This window comes from Jatropha curcas, chromosome 11, assembly GCF_041381405.1.
Source record: "Jatropha curcas cultivar XTBG-Jc1 chromosome 11, XTBG_Jcur_1.0, whole genome shotgun sequence".
Classification (NCBI taxonomy): Eukaryota; Viridiplantae; Streptophyta; class Magnoliopsida; order Malpighiales; family Euphorbiaceae; genus Jatropha; species Jatropha curcas.
In genome coordinates, this window is record NC_143161.1 from 10,725,915 (window position 1) to 10,750,402 (window position 24,488).

The 24,488-nt window shown below is 34.1% G+C and overlaps 1 protein-coding gene across 5 annotated transcripts; it reads right to left on the reverse strand.

Annotated features, from left to right (window-relative positions):
• On the reverse strand, positions 1-24,083 carry LOC105636485 (MraZ). 5 transcript variants are annotated; one of them, XM_089716114.1, is made up of 25 exons: positions 24,059-24,083; positions 23,849-23,962; positions 21,620-22,649; positions 20,047-20,162; positions 18,755-18,963; positions 17,732-17,851; positions 17,116-17,244; positions 16,874-16,999; positions 15,383-15,438; positions 15,187-15,286; positions 13,193-13,310; positions 12,831-13,040; positions 12,297-12,621; positions 11,755-11,848; positions 10,342-10,450; positions 9,990-10,252; positions 9,775-9,899; positions 8,678-8,912; positions 6,068-6,256; positions 5,713-5,999; positions 5,356-5,563; positions 5,027-5,266; positions 4,707-4,792; positions 3,198-3,248; positions 1-525 (listed from the first exon to the last, which is right to left on the reverse strand). In XM_089716114.1, the coding sequence occupies exons 3-25, from the start codon at positions 22,462-22,464 to the stop codon at positions 366-368; spliced, it is 4,401 nt and encodes a 1,466-aa protein (XP_089572240.1). In that variant the 5' UTR covers positions 22,465-22,649; positions 23,849-23,962; positions 24,059-24,083; the 3' UTR covers positions 1-365. The 5 variants fall into 5 exon arrangements, with proteins under 5 accessions (XP_089572240.1, XP_089572243.1, XP_089572241.1 ...); XM_089716117.1 differs by having other exon boundaries at positions 9,990-10,060; positions 10,151-10,252; positions 23,849-24,068; XM_089716115.1 differs by having other exon boundaries at positions 16,874-16,951; positions 23,849-24,068.
• Positions 24,084-24,488: the final 405 nt, after the last annotated feature.

Genomic DNA, 24,488 nt, shown 5'->3' on the forward strand with positions numbered 1-24,488 from the left:
TTTTACAAAATGTTCAAATCTCATGCATTTACTTGGAGAGAGTACCAACACCAAAATTTTTTATCTAATCTCAATCTAGTGTAGTTTCTATAGACAATGAACTTACAAATATACCATATCACTTACCCTTCCTTGCTCACAAGATTCTCTCAACAGTTGCTGCACAGACATACTTACAAAAAGAGAAAAGCTGCACATCTATAATCACTGCTTTACATTGACAAAGAACAAATTTAAATTTACACAGCAAAACGATTGCACCTGACTTGAAGCAGAGATGATAAAGCCTCTTCTTTCTCCGACTCTTTCAACATGATAAGAGAAGCTTAGAATTACAGTTCATTCAAGCATTTCAGACTTCAAAGTCAAGAAATAGATTCATGGGCCCAAAATGCATCTGGATCCGGACAGAACAAAGAAAAGTCTTGCATTTCTAGATTAGCAATGTGCCAATCTACAAAACGAGCTTGGATTGATTTTAATAGCAGAAGGATAGTTGGCAAAAGCCACCACTTATCGTCCTCCCTGTGGGTAAACAAATTTCAAAGGCTTCTAAGTTTGCATAATCAGCATAGGTTAAATAATAATGAGATATAGGAAAATATCAAGTAAATCGTAAACCTTACCAGGCATATATATGTGGGAACAATGATTTTGAACATGTTTTTACATCACATTGATTCAACTTGGCTCAGTTACACCCTTACTATGTACTACATTTGCAGGGGGTGCCCTTTTTTTTTCTCAACCGCACCCAAAATCAGCCAATATTTTTTTCGATACATGGGAGGTCCAATGGATCGGAATAACATTATGGGCTATATAACAGAGGGCAACCCTACCTTTTGAATAAAATTCATCAAATTGATAATAACCTTTGTAGTAGAGAGGACTCGAATTCAAAACCTCGCACTCCCTACATCTTTTCAAGAAGTAGGAAGATTAATCAGACCACATCTAATTGCCAAAAATCAGCCAATATTTGGTGGATCTAGAAAGTGCATTGTTATATATGACAACAATGATGTTTTCGTGCTGAAATTTATTTATAGATTTTCCTAGAACTTATATATCTCAATTAATTTCAAACCTAGTAAAATATTTCAGGTAGAAATTATCATAGGAAATTCAAGACCGCTAATTTTTATTTCTACCAAATAACTACTTATACTCATAACTGTAGAGAAACATCTTTGTAATACTCATTAGAGATGATTAATGGCTTGGCTGAATTTCAGTGAAATCTAAAAAGGAAATTGGGTATCCCAATCGAAAATGGCAGAAAACAAAGTGAGTTATGAGTCTATTGGTGCAGGAATTAACAGCACAAATGTAACATATGGCAAAAATTTTATAGTTTAGTTTGTTAGAATGGGAGAGAGGAAGGAAAAAGGGTGGAAAAAGTATCTAGGTAATACTTTTGACTAGATATATCAACAATATAACAACTAAGCCTTAATATCAAACTTGTTGAGATCGATTATATGAATCCTTTGTCGGTATTCTATTCTGTTTATAGCTAAATTGGCACTAATGCCAAATGACGGTAGATCGTGGTGACAACTTCCCTCCATTGGTTCTAGATCCACCTCTATTGCATTTAGCACCTTCCACCACCGATGTAGCAAACTTACAAAAAAGGGCACATAAGGTTTCACGCAAGACATGGCCAAACCATCTCAGCCATCAATCTCTCAATTTATTCCCGACTTGTACGACTTGCACCTGTTGTTGAATGTGGTCCTTTTTAATCTTGTTCAATCTCGTGTGACCACATTCATTTTAACATTTTCATCTCCACAACATTCATTTTGTGAACATGTCCATTGAGTGCTCAACATTCACTTCCATATGACATTTTAGGTCTCATTGTCATCCTATAGAACCTGGCTTTCACTTTATTAGATATTTCTATTACATAGTATACCTATAGCGCTTACCTATCCTACTTTAATTAATGGATTACATCTTTATTTACCACACCACCCTTTGAAAAGGGTTAATTATATCATCAATATATGAACTTTTTGATTTGCTATTTTGGTGTTCTAAAGGAAAAAAATTTTATAATAAGAGTTTAACGTTCAAAAATTTTGATCAAGTGGTTTTTGCATGCGTGCATGCTCGAGTTGACAACTGGCACAAGATGGGACCCAACCCTTGCACATAAGCAGATGACATGGCTTTTTCTTTTCTACATCACTCCCTCACAAGCATTGCATGTCTTTTATCTAGAAAAAGACCGTCCTAACCCCAATAAAAATTAAACGCAGCATTCACCTCCTTCCTTAATTTCGCGCATTTTAAACTTCTTAGTTCTCCATCTTTGATCAAACGAAAGTGGAACCTAATATCTGCCATTGTAAACACTCAAATCATTTTTCTCAAGAACAACCATTCAAATCCAAACAAACCGCATATGTCATGTAACCGAACCAACCACACACTTCGCGATTCAAAGCCACAAACCAACCAACCAAACTACGCAAAATCACAACCCGAGTCTCAATCTCAGCTCCATAAGTAGACTCGCATACACTCACCTCATTCCTAACAATTATGAGACAAACTCCGTCAAAGAAACCAAACGGAGTCAATCAATGTTCTCATCATAGTTGTCAAAGCGAGAATCAAAATTTTACTTTTAGAATCGAGAATCGAATTGTAAGATTCAGTATAATTTTCAAAATTAATTAAAAATAAATACACGTATATTTATGGATATATTTCCATTAATTTTGTCGAAAGATACTAAAAATTAATTACAAATAATTTATTTATATAAATTTCAATTCTAAATCATTTACTAAACACAAAATGAAAGAGAACTTCATGACTTGTGTGGTTGTCAAGTTCAAAATATCAAACTATGAAGTTAAAATTTTAATGTAAAACAAAGACAAACCATCAAGCCATTAAAATTTCCTATCAAAATCCATATTTATTCATTATCATTTCCAAATTCAGGCCCTTGATTGTCTTCATCTTCTAATATAACTATATTCGCCCGCTTTTTTTTTCCTCTATATCAACTTTTCCACTAGTTTTGTCGGGCAAAAGAATCGTTGGACATGAGAATCGATTTAACTGAATCATAAGATTCACGATCAATACCGATTCACTCAAAAGATTCGAATCGTTTAATATGAAAATTGAATTGAATAAGATTCTGATAACATTGGTTCTTATGACCTTACCTCATCGAAGAACTCAAGAAGCGCTTCACCCTCTTCAAACTCCAAAATGCCCTAGATAAGAACCAATTTGTCAATTCCCACAAGAATTTGATTTGCGCTATCTGGGTAAAGCTAGATTCAGTGCTGATGCCAAACTGATCGACTTATTGACGAAGCTGGACTGTGTCCAATTGCAATGAGGGGTTCGACAAAGTTGATTTACATAAATGTAAGGAGAAAGGGATCAGGGTCACAAATACACCTGGTCGAGTAAATTCTATGGAAGTAGGCTTGTGGAATGACTAATCAGTAATTTCTCTATTCTTTTGATCATATAAACTAAAGCAGTCACATCTAATTTATTTGTCTCTTAGTAATATGGATGAAGAATTTACATTGGTTCATGCTTCTCAAACGGTTCTAGATTGTGGAGCTTTATTTGGTGGCTCATGTCTGTATTGGCATGGATGGTCACTTTTGGAGTTGCCAATGTAGTTTGCAAGTTATGGCTGCATTATTCTTTGTCTAGTAAAAAATGATGGGCTTGGAAATTAGTTTATCAAAAAAAAAAGTTTCAGTTGAGCTATGGATGAGCTAACTAATAGTGTACAAGATTATGTTCCATGTACAGATTACTTGCAAATGATATTGTCTTAATCAATAAAACTACTGAGGGAGTAAATGAAAATTTGAAATTATGGAGAAGCACTCTTGAGAATAAGGATTTTAGGTTAAGCAAAATTAAGACAAAATACATTCACTGCAAATTTGACCTTGATGAGAAGAATGGAGGTGAGGTGAGATTGAATGGTATTGTGGTGCATAAGTGTAGCTAATTCAAATATCTAGGTCTGTATTTTAAGCATAATAAATGAAGATGTATCTCATAGAATTAAATAGGATACATGAAATGAAAGAGTGCAACAGGTGTGCTATGTGGTTGGAAAATTTCAAACAAAGTGAAAAGTAAGTCCAAAGGTGAGACCTGCCATGCTATATGGGAGTGAATGTTGAAGCCTGAATGTGCAACATATTAACATGAATGTTGCAGAAATGAGGATGTTAAGATGGATGTAAGATCACAAAAAATTGGATGAGATTAGAAATGATAGCAAAAAGAAGTGCAAGTAGCACAAGTTGAGGATAAAAAGAGAGAAGAATGTAGATGTTTTGGTTATGTCCTACATAGACCCCATGTGTTCTGGTTCATAAGTGAGATAAATTGATGGTGGAAGGTCTTAGATGAGGAAGAGCTAAACTTAGAACCACATGGAGAATAAATTATCTAAACAAAGATCTATACTTCTTAAGATTAGTGCAGAGTTAGCTATGAACAGAATAGAATGAAAACCAAGGATTTATATAGCAGACCCAACTAGTTTAGGATTAAAACTTAGTTGTTGTCGAAGATCAGCAAACTAAAACGTGTGCACATGAATATGTACAAAGTTGATTTTATTTGACTATCAGTCTTGATTGGTAATTCACAGTTCAATTATACGTTTCAAGAGAATTAATATAAAATCTCACCTTCTAATGTTCCAATTGTTTTCGTTGCCTGATGGATGGAAATAAGAAAGTCCATAGTGAAGAATGCCACAGATGAAAGCTACAGCCTGCAAAAGGTAACTCAACGGTTATTGCTTATGGAATCAGCTAAAAGACTACTTCATCAAACAATATTATTGGCTGTGCCAAGTCATTTCTGCAAATTTTTCAATAAGTACAGCCCTAAAAAGATAGGTGACTTCCATCTTCAACTTTATGAACATGTAATCCCTTGCCAAATGTAAATCCCAACTCAAGCAAACTTAATTTCAAAACCATACTGCACTGTAAGTATAACTTACAATATTAGACAGAGATGTAATGTTCCACAATGCATATATACGAGAAAGTGAAGCTTTTCTAGGTTCTCTGCTGAATAAGGCATTCAAGCCAGCCGGAAATGGAGAAAGCAAGGATAGCGGAAGAATAAGCAACACTGCAAGGAATGCGCCAAGAGAAATCCAATAGAACTGAAGCAAAGTGAGAAGGGTGATGGAAAGATCTGCCAGAAGTATGACAGTTATGAAAAGCTGAAGAGTGTCCTGTAACACAAACATTTAAGCATTACATGATAATAATATCAAGCAAATCAGCCTAACAAAGAGAGAGCTAAACATTGTGATCTAAGTACCTGTCGTCCAACAGGTCTTGTATTGTGCAATAAGAGAGAAAATGGAAAGAAGAAGTCCCTTCTAAACTCCAAAGATTTCAAGGTAGCATCATTTATGAGACCTCCATTAATCCCTCCAGTCATCTTTTTACGAGATAAAACTTGACTCATGTATGGCCGATCCTGCTGCAGCTGCTTATGACTTCTGCTTGTGTACAGAGCATTCTTCCTAGAAACAGGTTGATAAAAGACCAAAATCAATTGAAAGCAGCTTAAGCTAATTAACACATAACAGGACTTGAGAAATGGGAAACGAAATGTGAAATATGCTAAAATATATTACAAGCTCAAGTAATTTGATAGATACTAGTTAGTTACCTTGTGCATTCACCACTGCTTTTATCTAACAAATCAGATTGATGCATACTGTGTAGAGTATATTCACCAACCATTACCAAGATGCCCAACTGATAATAACCAGAGGCTGTAGCTTGGAACCATCCAACCTCTATCTTAACCCCATGGAACTCAAGTTGGGGATTTGCATGAGTATTGATCCAATCAATCACAGGAAGTAGTGCAGAACGGATAGACCCATGCCTCACAGTCCTCAACTGAGCATTTAAACCAGCCACCAAACGATTCCACACAGATGCAGGGACATGCTGGACACAGAAATATTTCTGTCCATCAGATGAATATCAGAGAGAGAATGATAGAAGTTAAGTAATACCTGTCCAAGAAGATTTGTCAGCAGTGTGTCACTATAAAGATTATAAGGTGACATATAGCTCCCGTCTCCACCAAATATTATGCACATAGGAAATCTCTTCTGTATTATAGATACAATATCTAAACGCTTCTCATCACCACCAAGGAAAAAATCAATGTATGCAACCATCAAGTCCGGTGTTGCTCCAACCTGCATCCATTGTCACTTTTATAATGCAAATGGCGATGTCGATTTTTCAATTGATGAATAACTAAATAATAAATCCTTAAAAGAAGATTTGCAGCAAAAAAGATGTCATATAGCAACTTCTATGGCTAAATTTAAAGCAATGGGACAATCCGAACTCATGCAAGAAATTTACCATGGCATATGTGCTAGATGCCTAGTTTTAACAAATGACGGATATCTTTTTTATCCTTAAAACGAAGCACAAGACCAAGAGAAGGTTTAATAAAAAAAGAAAAAAAGTTAGATGCTTTCTTTTGAGAGTTTGTTGCACCCACAATGAAGCCAACAATATCTTCTTCTTTTTTTCTCCCCTTATTGAGAAGAAATCCAGAAATAATATTAATACAGTATACAATCATCTCAGAAAATTGAGATGTCACTTTGAATCTTCAAAAGCCTGCCTTAAAATAGTCCAGGAAAGAAAGGGATAAATACTTACAAACCTTTCTAAAAGAAGTTTTAGGCTTTATTTTGAAGAGCAGAAAATGAGAGGCAGGGCAACGGATGGAAAATGCATCCAATCGATGGTTTGACTAGATATATCAAGGGATGGAAGTGTAATGTTAAATATAACATTAACTGGATGAGAGGAAAACGAAAGGAAATTGAAGGAAAAAAACCATCTTCCTTTCCACCCTCACAATAATATCCGAAAATCCATCAAGCCATTTTCTAACCCTCATTAAAATTTGATCTTTTAGCTTACATTTGGCTCCACCAAATAATTTAACTCAATCAAAACCCTTCAGCTTTCAAATAATAAATAATCCTCCTCAGAAATTTTTCCTTTTTTCGAATAGCAGTTACATTATAAAACTTCTGATATAAGATAGTTTTTTGACTTGAACATAATACAGAGTCATTACCAATCAATGAGTAGAAAGTATGCCATATATTGAAGAGTGATACAGTTTGGTATGAAGATTAACTTTTCTAGTTTAACAAAACATAAAAATTATATATGTACTAATTAGATATACTTAGTAATCAAAAGCGAAAGATGCACTAAGACACAAGGGGCTGTTGGAGCCTAGGCACTAGCCTCTAGGCAAATACGGTATGAGCCTGTGCAAGGTGAGGTGCAATATGACAACATATATTTTAAGATATTAGAATTAAGATAGAAAAGGTAAAATAAAAAGATTTGAAAAAAAAAAAAAAAAAAGCAAATATAGGAAGAGAAATTGAGAAAAGCATATCTGAATGGCCGCTGCATAAAGACTAGATTGCAGGAGGCAAGTACTAGATGGAGTGGAGGCTAGATAACAAAGCATATCACTGGTTTTTGTGTTGCATTCTATTCCTTTTATTTATTTACTTATTTATTTATTTATTTATTTATTTATTTTACATAAATAGATGCTAGCTGGACAGGTTTATGTTGAAAGAAAAGAAAAAATAATAGAAACGTGTGCCTTTCCTGTGCCTAAGGAGCAAAAAAGGCAACCCAGAGGCGATCGCCTAAGTACTGTTGATGCGCAAGCCTTTGAGCCTTAAACAATATATATATATATATATAAGTACAAATGGGGAAGAAGGAATATTGGGATGGACAAAAAAAAAGACATGGTTCAATTTAATAATTGACAAATGGCCTATATTTATTGGATAAATAATAAATTAAAGAATTGTTATTTTTAAGCAATCTTGAATTTGATAGGTTATATTTATTTTTTACTTAAATCTAATTCTTATTAGATAAAAGTTTAAATAAGAAATTATTTCAAGTATTTTGGTTATGTAGATTTCCTACTTAAATCCAAATACTATTAAATAAAAAATTAAATAAGAAATTTATCTCAAACATATTAATAAATATTACATTAATAAAATGTAAAAGATTAATTGATAGTTTCATACCATGCATAATATATATTTCCCGTTTTCTTTACAATATAATTTTTAAAGAATTAATTCCTTTTCCTTAAATTATGTCAATATGTAAATAATAGGGTAAAAGCATAGGGCAAAAACATTGATAGTTATAATTAATTCTCTAAAAATTATATTTTAAGGAAAAGGGAAAGTAATTTATATAGATTAATATTTACGTGCAATTATATTTCTAAGTTACAGTTTAATCAAAAGATTTTTGAATTAAAAGATTATATTTTTATATTTTACATGCACTATATAAATATTAATCTATTTTACTTTCACTTATATTTCTAAGTTACAGTTCAATTAAAATTATTTAAAGGTGTTAAGTGGGACATAAAAGCTTGGTTGTCTTGTAAGAACTCAATTTTTGGGTACGACAACAATAATTTGAAAGTGTTCCAAGCTTTTACGAGAAAAATAGTACCACCTAGAAAAAGCAAAGTCTGCTCCATGTTATTTTAAGTGGCAGATAAAACGGTAAGAAAGCATAATGGGTCCAACCTTCATTCCTTTGTACAAGGCTCGTGATCGGCAAGAGCGAAGACATGAATGGTCATATTCAGACTTGACATATTCCTGAAGTCGATGAATTTTGTTTCTCCGTCGCCATTGTTTCCAAGACCAGGCACAGGGATAGGCTAGCACTGAAAGTATACTGTGGACTGAACCTTCCCACCAATCATATGCAGCAACAGAGTTTATCTCATCAATAAATCTGTTAAAAGCATCTTCATACCTGCAGATCAAAATGGCTCGTCAATAATGAAAATAAAGACATAATGGAACCACAACACTGTCACCTTTTTTTGCCACTAATATTAAGGGCTTCAAAAGTATTAACAGCAAAATGCTGAAAGACACAATGAAGTGTAAGTTGAAGCACTATTAGAATAAGGTGAAAAGGCACAACTAAGGGGGGAAAGATAATTAGATAATTGGTGTTTGAACATTGCCAAATTTTCTATTTTAGTGTCTCAATTTTTATCTTTTGTCTATTATGTATGTGAACAGATTTTTTTTTTTTTCAATTAAGTGCATTTAACCAGAATTTTTTCCCAAAAAACTAAAATAAAAATTTTTATTCAATAAATGATATCAAATGTAAACATCCATTCACTTCACTTCTATTTCTTAATTTTCTTTAACTTTTTATTGTCTTATATCTTTCCTTTTAAAAAAAAAAAAAAAAATGATAGGAAAGAAATAAAATGAGAAAAGTGATAAACAGAAATGAATGAAGTAAATAATGGGGTAAAATAATCCATGTTGATATTTTGGCAAGAAATTCCAAACAAATGGACCTAATTGTAAAAAATTTATCAACACTTAATTGACAAGATAAAGCGCAGACACTGATAGAAAAACGGATAAAGTTCAGACACTAACTCTATAATTATCCTGAAAAAAGGGTGAGATTTCCATCAAGGCTTTAAATGATGGTAGGAGTTAAGAAACCAATTTACTAGAGTTTATGATTTTTGAACAAAATTTGATGCTTCAACTGACATCACTTCACGTATTAACTTATATATTATGATAATGGCATTAACCAATTATGCTGTCAGCTGATACTCCTCATTGGCATAATGTTAACTTACACAATTTCAATAATTGCATTCGGAGGAGAGTAAGGAAGATGCCAGGGTTCCCTAAAAGTATTTGGACCCATAAAATACATTCTGTAGACGTGGCTCTGAGTTTCTTCAGCTCTAGTTCCCCGCACCTAAAGTTGAAAAAAGGATGCTTTGTGATACACTATAATAGCTGCAAACAACATACATTGAAGCAAGGATTGCTTTTATCAATATTGTACCTCTGATAAGGAAAGTAGATGTGGAAAATGATGGTGACTCTGGTGCTCGATTGAGTGTGCACCATAAGAACCTGATCCGACCAATTTTATTCTCAGCGTACTTAACAACAGAGCTAGAAGCACCAAGAAGCCAGATAGAATAAGGGCAAAAGGCCAAGGACCTCCAAATGTATATATAAGCTCTTCAAGAGGAGTGTAGCAATTTGGCATCCTGTATTTCTCAGATATGCATTTATAGGGACAAGGTAGCTCACTAACTCCACCTGTAGGATTTCAATTTCAGCCTACATAAGCTAAACATACAGAGAGACAAAGATAGAGACTATAGTCTAGAAGCAGTATGACACTGTACCTCGTACATATATGAAATTTGCACGATTAGGAAGAAGCTCGAGAGAACAAGGAGTGCAAAGACTTGCATCAGAGCCTTCAATATTTTTGTAAGTGCCAACTGGGCATTCCTGTGGATAAGTGCACAAGGAAGTTTCTATAGTTGCATAATAAACTATTATTTATTTGAAACAAGTTGCAAAAGTTATTTTGGCTACATGGCTCCAATAATTTTGATTTAAAAACACATGAAAGCTACATGTGTTTGGTGTTTTTGTAGTTGTATTTTATTAACAGAAAAGGGAATAGACACAGTAGTTAAAACTTGGAAATTAACTGTTCTTTGATGAAATAAATGATTGCACCTCACACAGGGGATAAGGAAGTAATCTAAATTTTGTCAGAATGATTTTACATTTGATGTGTAAATTGTATAAAGTAATCCTCCTATGAAACTGCTTTAAGGAGGGGATGTTCATCAAAGCTATTAATCTTCAAAATCTCAGGAAAAACTTTACTAGGACTCAAATTACAGGTTTTTCAAAGATATAAAGCAAAGCGGTTTCTCTAGCATGATTGTGTGAATAGCATACTTTTTGCAACCCTTAAATGATTTGCCATAACATAGGATGGATTTGGACAGTTCTTTCTGCCTATGTTTCATTTAGTGCTGAGACATGGTTTTTTAATTGGTGATATTAAAGAGTTTTAACTTATTATAGAAATGCACTGAAGCTAATAAATGAACAAGGAGGAAATTCAGTGTAAGAAAGATAAAATGAGGATGCTGAAACAAAGTTAAAGCAAACAAATTAAGGTTTAAATTGTTTTTTTTTTTTTTTTTTTTTCAGAAAACCTATTTGTTGAGTTCTGGACCTTAAAGAAAATTATTTAAGTTAATGGACACATAGTTTTGGGATGTATAAAATAAGAAAAATATTCATTTACTTATGTACTTATTGGCAGTGAATGTAATTACTTGAGTTAGATTTGAATTATCTTATGAACTTATTTGCAATAAATGTAAAAAGGTTGTAGCAGGCATGAAAATGTACTTCCAAAGCATAAAATGATTGCACAAATAAAAGTGAGACAGCTAGTGAGAGGGAAAGACACCAAACAAATATGAGTCAATTTAAGCCATAAAGCATTAGTCAAAAGCATAAGAAAACTAAAGCATCTAGCATTTACATGAATATTGGGATTTCCCTTGCCCTATTTGGATTAGGAATGTTAAATAAAATTTCACAAAAATCCAAATCTGAGACATTTCAAAACAAAATTTGAGACTAACTAGACACTAAAATGCAAAAAGTATGAATGAATTGCTGGCTTGCAGGTTTACCCCTGTTTACATGATGGCACAAGATCCATTACTCTAACAATAAGGGGCAAACAATCAGAATAAGTCAGCATGGGAGAACAAAGTAGGTACCTTGCAAAATGTACCATAGAGTCCTTTCGGGCATTTTTTGCCAGTAACAGTGCCGCCTTCTCCAAAAAGGCCTCCATTATCCCCAGCACCTCCACTGTAATACATGAAGTAAAAATGCTGATATGAAGCAAGGTCTTGACTTTTGAAGGCACTTCTTCAGAGACTATGCATAAGAAGATAGAAAACATAGAAGTAGAAAGTACAACCCTTAATACAAGAAAGTTCACATACATTAGCCGCTGGCATGCAGTTTCTGTGATATCATATTAGATAACATGAGTACCACTGTATGGATGCATATTATTGGATAGTAATACAATGCAAGACCCTGACCTACACAAACATATGGCAAAGTCATAGAATATTAAGTGGAAAAGTTCTACTGTATCAGTTCTTGACAGATAACAATCAAGAATACCAGAATTGAGAATTAAAATTTAACACTGTTCTTGGAGGTCCTTGTTCTGTTAGTACATATATATATTCAGAAGTTCTAAAATTGCAATCTATTCAGAAGCTGATCATAATTCAAAAAGACATACCTACTGTTGATTGAACCACTTATACTTGCAACTGGAACATAATCATACCCAGTGTCTATCTTAGACCAATGAAAATGGACTCTTCCACCCCCACCTCCACCACCACCAAGAGGGCCACCACTCCCCCCTAAGACAGATAAATATGAGTTCTTGGCAAGCACAAGCTCTTGAAGGAAAAGAAGAACTGTCCCACCAGAACCTCCACCAAGTCCACCAATCAAAGAACTGTTACTATTTCTTGATGCTTTATCAAAGCTTTGACCATCAGCCTTCAAAGACCCATAAAGATCAAGTCTTAACAATGGCCACTGGATAGATCCCATTACTAGCAAAAACATGAAAAACCAATTGGTAAGCATGATCTTGGAATAATGTCACAATAAGCAGTTTGGATGAAAGACTTGAAATGCATCATATGCATGTATTTGTGGAGATGCCATCAATTGTTTAAAGACATCCTAGCAGCTTTATTTTATGGAAAGAAGGGCAAAATAGCACATGGAATGGTTTTTTACTAAAAGGCATCAAACATACCGATCATTCCCCCACCAATCACATTTCCATAGGATTTATCAGGACCCTCAGTTCCACTTCCCAACTCACAAGGAAGATCAGCATCGCCATATTTATTACCACCATCACTCACAATGCCATTGAAATAGCCTGACCCTCCTCGTCCTCCATGCCCAGCACCACTGCCTGCTCCATTAGAATAATTTCCTTTTCCAATACCTTCACTGCAACCTAAAAAAGAGGCTCTCTAGATCGTTAGGCATAGACAAGCAACATCAACTTTCCGTAGATAGAGTAGTTAGCACAATGACCTCTCAACACCCAAAGAAAAGCAATAAGGGGAGAGAGAGAGAGAGAGAGAGAGCAAGGAGACACTCCGCTACCTAATCCTGATGCAGTAATCAATCCGCTAGTATCAACAATAATAGTCCTTGCCCTGTGGATGTGTATGATACTTCCCTTAACAACGCCACTCACAAGGAGGTCCTCAACACGGCAAATCTGCCAAAAGTGAACAATCATGTTGTAAAAAAAAAACCAACGTTAAGCAAAATAACTTCTCTAGTAACTTTCTCAAGTAAACAATGATATTCAAAATAATTGAAAACATAGCATCTTCAATATCATGCTAATTGACAATGATAGTATGTTATGAACACTCTAAATCTTGAAGTGATATTTTCTCTTTCAATAATTGCTTCCTTGAGAAAAAGAGAATTCACAAATCGTCAAGCAAATTAACAAAGTGTAGCAAATAGAACAATAAAGAAACTCAAACATCAGGATAATAGCACATATTCATCCTATACAAAATAGAACACAATGTTAAGACTATGAACTAAAAAAAAAAGTCATTCGATAGTGCAGGGAGTGAATGTTGGAACTCTAATATGCAACATATTCACAAGATGAATACTGCAAAAATGAAAATGTTAAGATGGATGTGTGCTCACACAAAATTGAACAAGATCAGAAATGACCACATCTGACAAAGGAGTAAGTAGAAAAAGTTAGAGATAAAATGAGAGAATAACATATGAGATGATTTATAGATCCCATGTGTTTTGGTTCATAAGTGCAATACATTGATGGTAGAGGGTGCCAAAAGGGGCTGAGGTAGCCTAGAACCACATGATGTTGTCTAAAAAGCTCTATTACTTCTTGACATTAGTGAAGACTCAGCTATAAATAGAGAAAATGGAAACAAAAAATTCATATAATGGACCTCAACTGGTTTGAATTACGACTTAGCTGTTTTTAAATAGACATCAATATTAAGAACTGAAAGTGCTTTTGGCCTTTTTGTTTAAAAAGGGAAGACTGTTAATTGTGGCTAGATTCAAAGGCTGCCTTGGTAATCTCAGCATTTAACCTCCATATTTACACATCAATGAATTAGTTAATATTAGAACTAAAAACTTATTTGAGACGAATGCATTGTCTTAACCAAGGAGAACAATGTGAATGAGTTCTTATATGCACCAACTCTTCTTCACTACCATGAAAAATCTTCTCCTTTTACTCGGGAAGGATGTTACAAGGACAGTTGCGAATAGCTACTCCATTTGGCCCCCATCCTCTAATTAAAGTTCATGATCACACACTATCTATCCCTTGAAATATGGGAAATAATACAAATTCAACTTCAAATTTCCTTTGACCTTTGAGAATTCTTATTACCCTTTCACACATTTTAGTTTAGAGCTTTTCGAGAGAAATAGATAGAGGGATAGATAGAGAGCAATGGCTTCATTTTCTTCATGCTTATAAGGAATGGCAAAATGATCAATGCTTTGAGAGCAAATAAAACAAATAATATTGAAAAACGATCATAAGCATGCAAAACCCTATGATCAGGAATAATTGATAAACTTCTAACTTGCCTATTCTATAAGCAATAAAAACATATATTCATAATGTGTTGACAGTAATATATTCCTGGACCCTAAAAATGCGGAACACTGAAATAAAATCCATGGAATTAACTCCACATAATAATGCATCCAAAACTATTGCATGTCTACGAGGCAACTATGGTAATTATGTGACAATATCTTAGTATATCATTCTAGTATTCTCAAGTCTCAAAACTTCCCCAGAAATTTTCATTCACATCATTTCTTTATTACACAGCTATAATAAGATTCACCTAAGTTTTTAGCTTCTTTCTATGTTCTTATTTATGTTATTTATTAAGTTATATAGGAGGATTCCTAGTCCCCTGTGGCATACTGTCCTTTTGTCCTTTCTCAATAATCTTTTTCTCTTATTAAAAAACAAAATCCTTAGCACAGATATGATTTACTATAAGGAAGGTTAGCTAGCCCAGTGATGCATTAGAATCAGAAATATTTCTATTTTTATATGCAACTCTTACTTGAAGCGAAAAGGACAGTGTATAATTAACATGGCAGTCATCAGGAGGTGTAATCAAATCCATTGGGCATGTCCGGCTCTGACACAATGATTGCGTAACCCTACAGCGAAAGAAATAGAATCCAAAGATAAAGGAAATGTAATAATTATACAATGACAAACAAATTCTAAAGCCCAAATATGGAGTTCATACTCACAAACTTCTGCTAGAATCATCACCTAGCGGAGCTTGTAGTAAAGAGCCTGGTCCAACCTGCAATGCATAATCAGCTGTAATTAAATTATCAACAAAGCATACCCGAAAAATAAGAATACATCACCATAACTGGCATTGCCCAAAACAAAAAAATATTTACGAGGCATAAGAAAAAATTAGGCTTAAAGAATAAGAAAAGTAACCAGTCATGAAATTACAATTGATAAATAATATAAGTTACGCCTTCATTATATACCAATTGGCAAAAGCCACACTTTGAAGCCTATTATTTCTTTTATTGGACACTATTAAGTACATGAGCCCAGACAACATTGACTTGTAAGTGAATGAGAGCTGGAACCCATTTTGCACAAAAACAAATTAGCTTATGCTAGGTCCACCACTCATTCCATCATAAGTCCTTTATTTATTTTGTTAATTACTCAATGTGGGATTCATTTCCCAACAGACAATATATAGAAATCCAACTTTCATCCGAAGGGGAGAAACAACTTCTTATATATTTCTAACCAACAAATTTTGAATTTAGAAGTGGGACTTAGGAAAATTGAAGTGAAAGCATGAATTTTAAAAATTGTATCAAATCCTGAGCAAATATATGTGAATGTATGTGTTTATACAAATATAACAGTATTGTAATAAATCAATATTACAATGAGAAATTCCAATATATTTTATGTTCATTCTCATTGTTAATAATAAAGAATTGCTTTTTCCTTGTAAATTAAAAAGAAAAGAGACATGCTGTTTCATATCCTAAAAAATGACTGGTGCAGCAACAAATGGACAGAGAGATGACATTCCAATATCAGGAAAAGAAAAAAAAAATTCAAAAAAACAAAAAAAAGGTACATGCTGAGGCCCTCTCTTATTTTCTTTACTTTTTGGCAAAGGTGGCCTGTTAGCACACAATGCTGTTGGGATGATTTAGTGTAAAATCTTGGTGGTTTATGAGCCTTGAATAGTTCACATGCAGCTGGTTGGGCTAATAAAAGTTCATTGTCTTCTTAATGTGAACTTGGGACTGTAAGGATAAGCAATTTTGCTCCAAGTGAACAAAAAAGAGAGAGGATGGACTAAGGATTACAATCTGTATAGTCCAACACATCAACGTAGTTTTTTCTATAAGAACTCTTATCCAATCCACAAGCACCTCTTCGAATGATCCTGCATGTTCATCTTCATTACATGCTTGCACCAATTTACTGCATGTGTCTCTCAGAACACAGCAGTATCTACATGCAGATGAGTATGCACATATTTGTGCACATGGTTTTGTATTAAGGACATCTTAAACCCAAAGCCATTAACATTCTACCATCAATGGTGTTTAACACATACAAAAAAGAAAAACTAGAAATATATATATATTGAAAAAATAATAATAATAAGCAAACATACACTTTTTTTACCAAAAAGAAGAGAAAAATGAGGAAAAAACAATGAAACACCTCATATACTAATGGCTTACAGTTATATTGTAAAAGAGTGACAGCGAAAGCCGCTGGCTCATGATTGCATCACCATGACCTGTCAATCTCAGCAGGCCCTGCCCATACAACCCCAAATTTGAATTTGAGCTAATAACAGAGTTAGCCTGCAAAGGTAAAATCAAAAACAAAGCCTAAGAAATTTCTATCGAAGGAAGACAGTGGCATATGCTGAAAAAGAGAAGGGTAGTCAATCTTAAGAATGTTATTGAAACCATCATACCCGTAGAACAATCAGATTCCTGACTTCAAGAATAGAAGCAATAACAACAGTATTTCCACCTCCATCAATTCCAATTTTGGAGTTCCACATAAGTAACATTTTGACAGAAACTCTGAATGCACCAAACACCTTCATATTTGGAAGTGCAGCACCATAGACCATTGATGAGAATAACAAATAATTCAGAGTTTGAAAAACAAAACTCAAATTCTTTTAAAAAGAAAATACAAACTTCTGAAAATGCTCAATATGACTACAAGAAACCAATTGCAAATTGTGAGCTGTAAACTCAAACCGGATTTTACTCCTAATAATTACAGAATCATTATGTTCCAACAAAGTAAGACATGTATTAGATATCTTTTAAAAATATATCGTATTTGTAAATGCAACATATATAAGGCATGGATGTGTAACTTCACTTGGATTTATCTCACGAATTTTATCAATTTTCTTTCGACTTTATAAACTACATTATGTCAGATATATGTACCTAATGCATCAAATATCCATTCACTCTATTCAGAATTGGTAACTATTGTTATAGCAAGATCAATAATTCACTTCTATTGAACTGAAAATTAAAAGAATTCACTCATCGGTCCAGCAAACATGCCTTTATTATCGAATCACTCATCAGAAGTTCTTCAGCCACAAGCTCAAATTCTGACACTGGAAATGCAGACAATCCAAAGACAATACTGCCTCCACGATATACACCAAGTTGGCCTCTGACCTTCATATTCAAAACTTAGAGAGATAAATCCTACACTACAGGCTGAGAAATTCATTAAGTAGCTAAAGAAACAACAACACTACATCAGGGAACAAAAGCAACAAAGAAGGAAAGACACAAGAGGTTTTTTCATCCAGAAACTGCTGGAATATAAAGTAATAATGTGAAAATTATTAGAAACAACTGCCTTCTTGTCAAGGTATTAAGAATAAATATCCAAGAACCATATGGCCTCAACCAACAGAAAATCCTCATTCAACTTCATTCTGCTGAAGTAAAAGAAATGAGGCATCCAAGGGAGTGGGCGTATAACCTATTCATAGCAAGACATCTAAATAATATCTATTCCCTCATGTTTTATTTCATTAAAACATGCTCAGAAAATCACCATGGCCTTAACAACCCTGGATCAAAAAAGAAGCCTTGTTGTGCTAGCTCAGTTAACAAACTTCACCATCTACAAAAGAAATAGAATTTATGCCATGTAAAAATTCGAAGAATGTAGCAAGGAAGACCAGAACAAGAACATCAGTATGGTAGCAACAAACTTAAACTCCACCAATCAATTTTTAAAATATAAGATAAATTATAAAGTTGGATAGCAAGTGATGTCAAAGTGGAAGTCTATGTGCGCTTGCACCTATACTTAGTAACATGTGGCAAGTCAGAATAAAAACTATTGTACAGGGATATCATCTGTCAAACGGAATTCTTGCACTAGCATATCCAAGAGCTCAATTTTGCACATTTGGATTATGTCCACTGCTTTGTTCGAGCAGTTATATGCATTGATGAAGCATAAACTTCCAAATATGACCTATTCAAATAATAAAACAAATTTGTACTAAAAAGATCAATTCATGCAAATCGTGTTATACTTGATGAAGGAAAATATCAGGAAACCTGCACTCTAGTCCAAAGAAGCGGAACCAAAACTTTTGCATTATTCTCCACAAAAACATTTGACCATAGAGGTGTAGTAGGAAAATCAAGCAAAGGGGTCTCGGTTTCTGATGTCACATTGTCATTGCCAACCCTTAAACTCAGTAGATCTGCATTGAAGAATGTACCAGCAGCTCCAGCATTTGCAGGGCAACCAATACTCTGGCCACCTGCCAGCATGAAAGCATAAAATTAGACCTAAAAACAGCTATAGATAGAACTACCATTTCTGCAAGAAACCTCTAAAAAAATAGCATGTAGACAAAGATAAATTAATAAATGAGCTTTTGCCAAAAAAGATGACATGTATAAGCCAGTATTTTCTAAACTCCACAAAGAAAAGAAAAAAAATACAAACAGGGAAAAAAAATGCTGGCTTTATACAGACCAGATATTCAAGTGAGGAAAAGAAATGTGGTGATAATTCTGCCGACATTCAACAGAATTTGAAGTACCCCTTTGCTGTCATGCTAAGCTATGCTCTCACATCAAAATGGCACCTCAGATGAAATGTAATAAAATGAGTCGATGTAAAACTGCATGCCCCAAGACCAAGATATGCAACAGAGAACATATTCTGTGTATGTGGTAATCACCAGAACGAGTTTACAACCTTGGTTTGTCTGTCTTTATAGAATTCACTAAAAAGGCATTTGCAGCACAATTGTTGGCACTAACACTTAATTAAATGAGTTATCCCCAGTCTCTAAACCTTTTTGTATGAAATTTAATTCAGAGAAAGTGTTATACAATGAGTCAATGTAAAACTGCATGCCCCATAACCAAGATATGCAATGAAGAACAGATTTCATGCATGTGGCAATCATCAGAACAAGTTGACAACCTTGGTCTGTCTGTTTTCACAGAAATCACCAAAAAAGGCATTTTCAGCAGAAATATTGGCCCTAACAATTTAATTCAGAGAAAGTGTTATACAATGAGTCAATGTAAAACTGCATGCCCCATAACCAAGATATGCAATGAAGAACAGATTTCATGCATGTGGCAATCATCAGAACAAGTTGACAACCTTGGTCTGTCTGTTTTCACAGAAATCACCAAAAAAGGCATTTTCAGCAGAAATATTGGCCCTAACACTTGGGTAAATGAGTTTATCCCCAATCTCTAAACATTTTTGTATGAAATTTTAAGATTTACTAAGCATTTCAACTACCCTCACAACAGAATGAACTAATTAGCAATTGATCAAATCCTATTTCTACAAACAATATAAATCTGCGGTCAAAACAAACCATGAACAGTAACTTTCACATCTTCCTGTATGCTGTAACAATCAAGAGATATTCTCCCACCGCCACCTCCACCCTTCCCCCTCCCACCTGCTGCGCTTATAGTACCATATCCCTTCCTATGCAATTCAACAACAAAAAAAACAGTTAAATAGAATCAGCACATCTAGTTCATAATATGACAAGCGCAACATGCAATGCATCAAATATCTGTGGCTGATAATGGGCAGAAGATAACAAAATGTCTGGTTGAAATATTTCATCATTCAGCTTTTGAAGCTTTTTTGTGGAATGGGAAATGGTCCAAATATTCCTATGTGCTCAAAGAGAGACAAAAGAAACACATTTATCTTACGTTTTTTACCAATAAGGAATAGAAAAATAAGAACATGAAGAAAACTGTAAAAGAAAGGAATTTGAGCAGCTTAAAAACTTAGGACCCTTAGAGTTGTATAACAGCAATCGTACTTCTTTCTTCTAAGGATAATAAATCATATCAAGAAAGAAAGGAAAATATTACAAAGTAGAGAATGAGGTATTCCCCATCTTGCTCAACACAAAACAAAAAACAAGATGCAAAGACAAGAGAAAAGCAAAGCCCACCAATAAAGCTAAACATATCTTAAAGAAACTCCTTTGAAAGCCCTCGAGGCATAATTCCACCAAAAATGTAAGTAACTACTTTGTACCATAACAGATTTAAGGAAAGCATCTGATTGACAGACTGGTTATTATGGCTGAATTTTGGGCTGATTTGAAAGCAAGAATTAAGATGAATAATTAGGATTTACAAAAGGTGGGATTGAGAAGCAAAACTAAAGAAGAAAAGGGTGGGTTCTAGAGCAGTTTTGTAGAATTGCAATAGAGGATAGCCTGGAGGTGTATGTATTAATGCTGACTGTGTATGTATTAATGTCAATCACTCACATAAGTGTGAGACATAGCCCAAATACAACACTGACATTATTATTCTACACATATTTATCCATTTTAGATTGAAGCGAGGCTTTTCATGGTCTATATAAGAAAAATTCTTCATATATTCTAATACATGTGAAGGTTCCCTGGTTTCTGGCACTCTGTAACAAACTTTTAGTGTGTGTGTGTGAATCGTGGTATTTCATGCCCTATTATTTTCTTCTTTTTCACATCTTTCATAAGTGTGGGCATGTATGTGAGGTTGAAGGATCGACCTAGATCTGGCGCAAGAATAAAAAGCCCAGCAGAAGTTCATAAAACTCATTGAGAAACAGCTACAGGCGGACATTGATGACATTCATTTGACAGAGACATATAACATCAATTGATATTGAAAACAAAATTTCTTTTCATATCATGATCAATCAAATCTAATGGCCTAAATCATACTGATCTCTGATTTGATTACATCATCTATGGAACTTGTACAAGAGTTTGTGTACAGTTAGTGGAAAGTGGTAGCCCCTATTAATGATTCTAGCTTATTTGATCCATTAATAGGCAAACTATCAACTACACAAAGTACCCAAAGGAAAAAATAGAAAAGAGGCACAAGCATGTAAGTTTTCAATTCAAGGAGTCTGTAGTCTATACTCACAGCTTTATGGCATGTATGAAGATACTTCCCCCAGAACCACCTCCCCCATTCATTCCACCATCCCCACCTTCTGTAGTGACAGACCCATTCAAGTATAGCATATCATTCACTAGAAGCTTGACACGCCCTCCTCCATTCCCTCCAAACTTATTCTCTGGAGATGTGCCACCACCCCTACTTCCATAGCTCCATGGCTCAGCCAAACTTGACCAAGCATAAACGTCCCCACCCCAATTATTTGTCTTATTTTTTTTCACGCATGAAGCACCCCGACCGCCATGACCTCCACCAGCTCCATCATATCCAACTGGGGTGCCACTAGTTTGAGGAGGTGGTGGTCCCCCTAAACCAGTTGTATTTATCGAAGAGTCATGCTCCATGGTCAAGTTGGCAGCAGCAAAAACAACTGAACCAGCCAAAATAGCAGCATATCGACCAATGTTAACATTGCCAGTCATATTAAAAGTAATCATACAGCCTTCTATAGGGCACACAATTGAAACATGAGGGAGTATCTCAAGGTTTCCTGTGCCATATACATAAAGATCAGAATTCAAACGCTGGTTTGAATTTAGTAAGCAGGTGGTATTAAATGATCCAACTCCTCCTAGGTCCTCGCAAGATACAGGAGTGTTTAATTGGAAGGAAAACTCCATCAATTGGGCATAGTTGGACATGCCACTTCTAGAATCATTGCTTAAAACTGAACCAGGGTTTTGCAGCCAATTTCCTGACCAAACATCACCATCTCTATGCTGCATTGAATTAAGAGAAAGAATGGATGTACAAAAATGCCCCAAAAGAATGCACCACCAAAGGTAACCCCATACTGAAGAAGGACACATTACCACCCACAGTAACCCAAGTCAAGGGTTTTCTATCACCTACACACAAATTGTAGGTTCCAAAGGATTAAGACATTCAGTGAGGTCACAGAATTGTCCAGTACAGTCATTAACTCCCCAGATGTCCAGAGATATGATTGCTGTCTAGCAGAGTGACTCCTACAGTCTAGTTAAGTGAATCTAACCTGCCCAATGGTCATTGATCCACAGTTAAATGTGAACATGCAAAACTGAAAAGCCAATAAGAAAAACATTGATCTACTAACAAGTGCAGACAATTTAATTTCCAACAATGCAAATTGGGATATGAAAATAAAACAAGCTCAACAGATGAGTATGATACTTGGAACAAAGATTAATTTTTAATGCAGAGAAGTATATAAATTTCAACTTGAACTACTAATCTTGTCCATCATAAACAACACGGCATCAAAATAATACCTCTTTGACTTTCATTTTTATTACATAATTTCTAGCTGTCTAGAATGTCTTATTCTGCATCCTTAATCATTATGTGTTGAGAATTTACTTCCTTTATATATAATCATTATGCTCTATTTGAGAATTTACATCCTTCATAATTATCCATTGCATGAAGTCCAGTGCCTGGTTTAACAGAATCAGGTGATAGGTGATAAAAACAAATTAAATTGCTGGTATAAGTAATATCCAGAAGCGGTATAGATTAGTTCAAGTACATACATGTTGGCATTCATAATATATTCTTCAGGCAAAGCGAAATACAGATGGTCATGCAAATATTACAATCACTAAGCTCTACATTATGAGTATTTAACCCTACAAAATATGTAATTAAATTATGCAAGATGCCCATAAAAAATCAACCTTTTTCACATCATTTTCTGAGACTCTTTCTCATTCTTTCACAGAATAACCACAAGTCAGTAAGCATAATCCCTTTTTTCTTTCACTTTCATCATTAATACTAGATATTTCACAGCATTGCATAAATGCAAAAACAAGAATTACATGCAACTGATTACGGAAATTCAAAATGAAAATAACATATTCAAAATTGTATATATTTATGTATAAATAGATAAAATACAGTAACAATTATAAATGTACGTATAAAATAACAATTAAATATACATGTAAGCGTACATATATCGGTAATCAAGTTCATTTCTAAACTGAGCTCAAAACAGAGCATGTGAAACAACTTGATTCCAGAGAGAAAACACCACCGATCTTATCAATTATGAAATTGATATTTCAGAAAGGAAAATCAAACAACAAAAAGCCAAAATCAAAGCAGAAACAGCAAAATCTCAGCTAATTATCTCATATAGAGACTCCAATTTGAACTCAGATAAAAGAGATGAACAGATACAGAGGGAAAAAAGAGAGAAAGAGATAGTACCGTTTCGTGAGAGCGAAAACAGTGGAAAATTCTACTGAATCTAAAAATGAAGCTTCGCCTTTTCTAAACCGTTGCTACTTTCTGCTTTGTCTCTTTGCTTGCTTTCGCTTTCATCTGTTTTGTTTATTTACAATTATTAATTACGTTTTTTAAATATATTATATTGTTAGGGTGAGCAGAGAGAGAGAGAGAGAGAGAGAGAGAGAGTACAGAGGAGTCCTTTGCGAGTCCAAGCTACGTTTCTGCATTGCTGGACGCTGATGGAGATTTACTCGTGTTTTTTTAAGGAAATTCTGTCTCGATTGTCCTTGTTGTTTCCTCAAATTACGAAATGCCATTTTAATTGATTTTGCGTCCTAAATTTGTTTCGCGCTTATTGAAATTATAGTTGTATTCCACGCATTTTGCGGGTTTGATGCATAAAAATAAATTATTTAAGCTCTCGTTGTTTTAGCAAAATAATTTGTAAAAAATTATTTTTTATAATTTTTGTTGTTTGCTGTGTTTAGAAAAATAAGTTAATAGAAAATATTTTTTCAGTAAAAGAAAAATTAAATCATTTTTTAAAAAAATAACTTTCCATTTTTCAGAAAATAAAATATTTTTTAAAAATTGACAAACATTATAAATCTATATTTTT

Coding starts and splice junctions, on each gene's coding strand:
- LOC105636485 (XM_089716114.1), bottom strand. CDS start 22,464: ATGTGTCCTTCTTCAGTATGGGGTTACCTTTGGTGGTGCATTCTTTTG. Junction 17,000..17,115: donor GGAATCTGATTGTTCTACGG/GTATGATGGTTT, acceptor TTACCTTTGCAG/GCTAACTCTGTTATTAGCTC. Junction 15,287..15,382: donor GATGATTCTAGCAGAAGTTT/GTGAGTATGAAC, acceptor CTTTCGCTGTAG/GGTTACGCAATCATTGTGTC.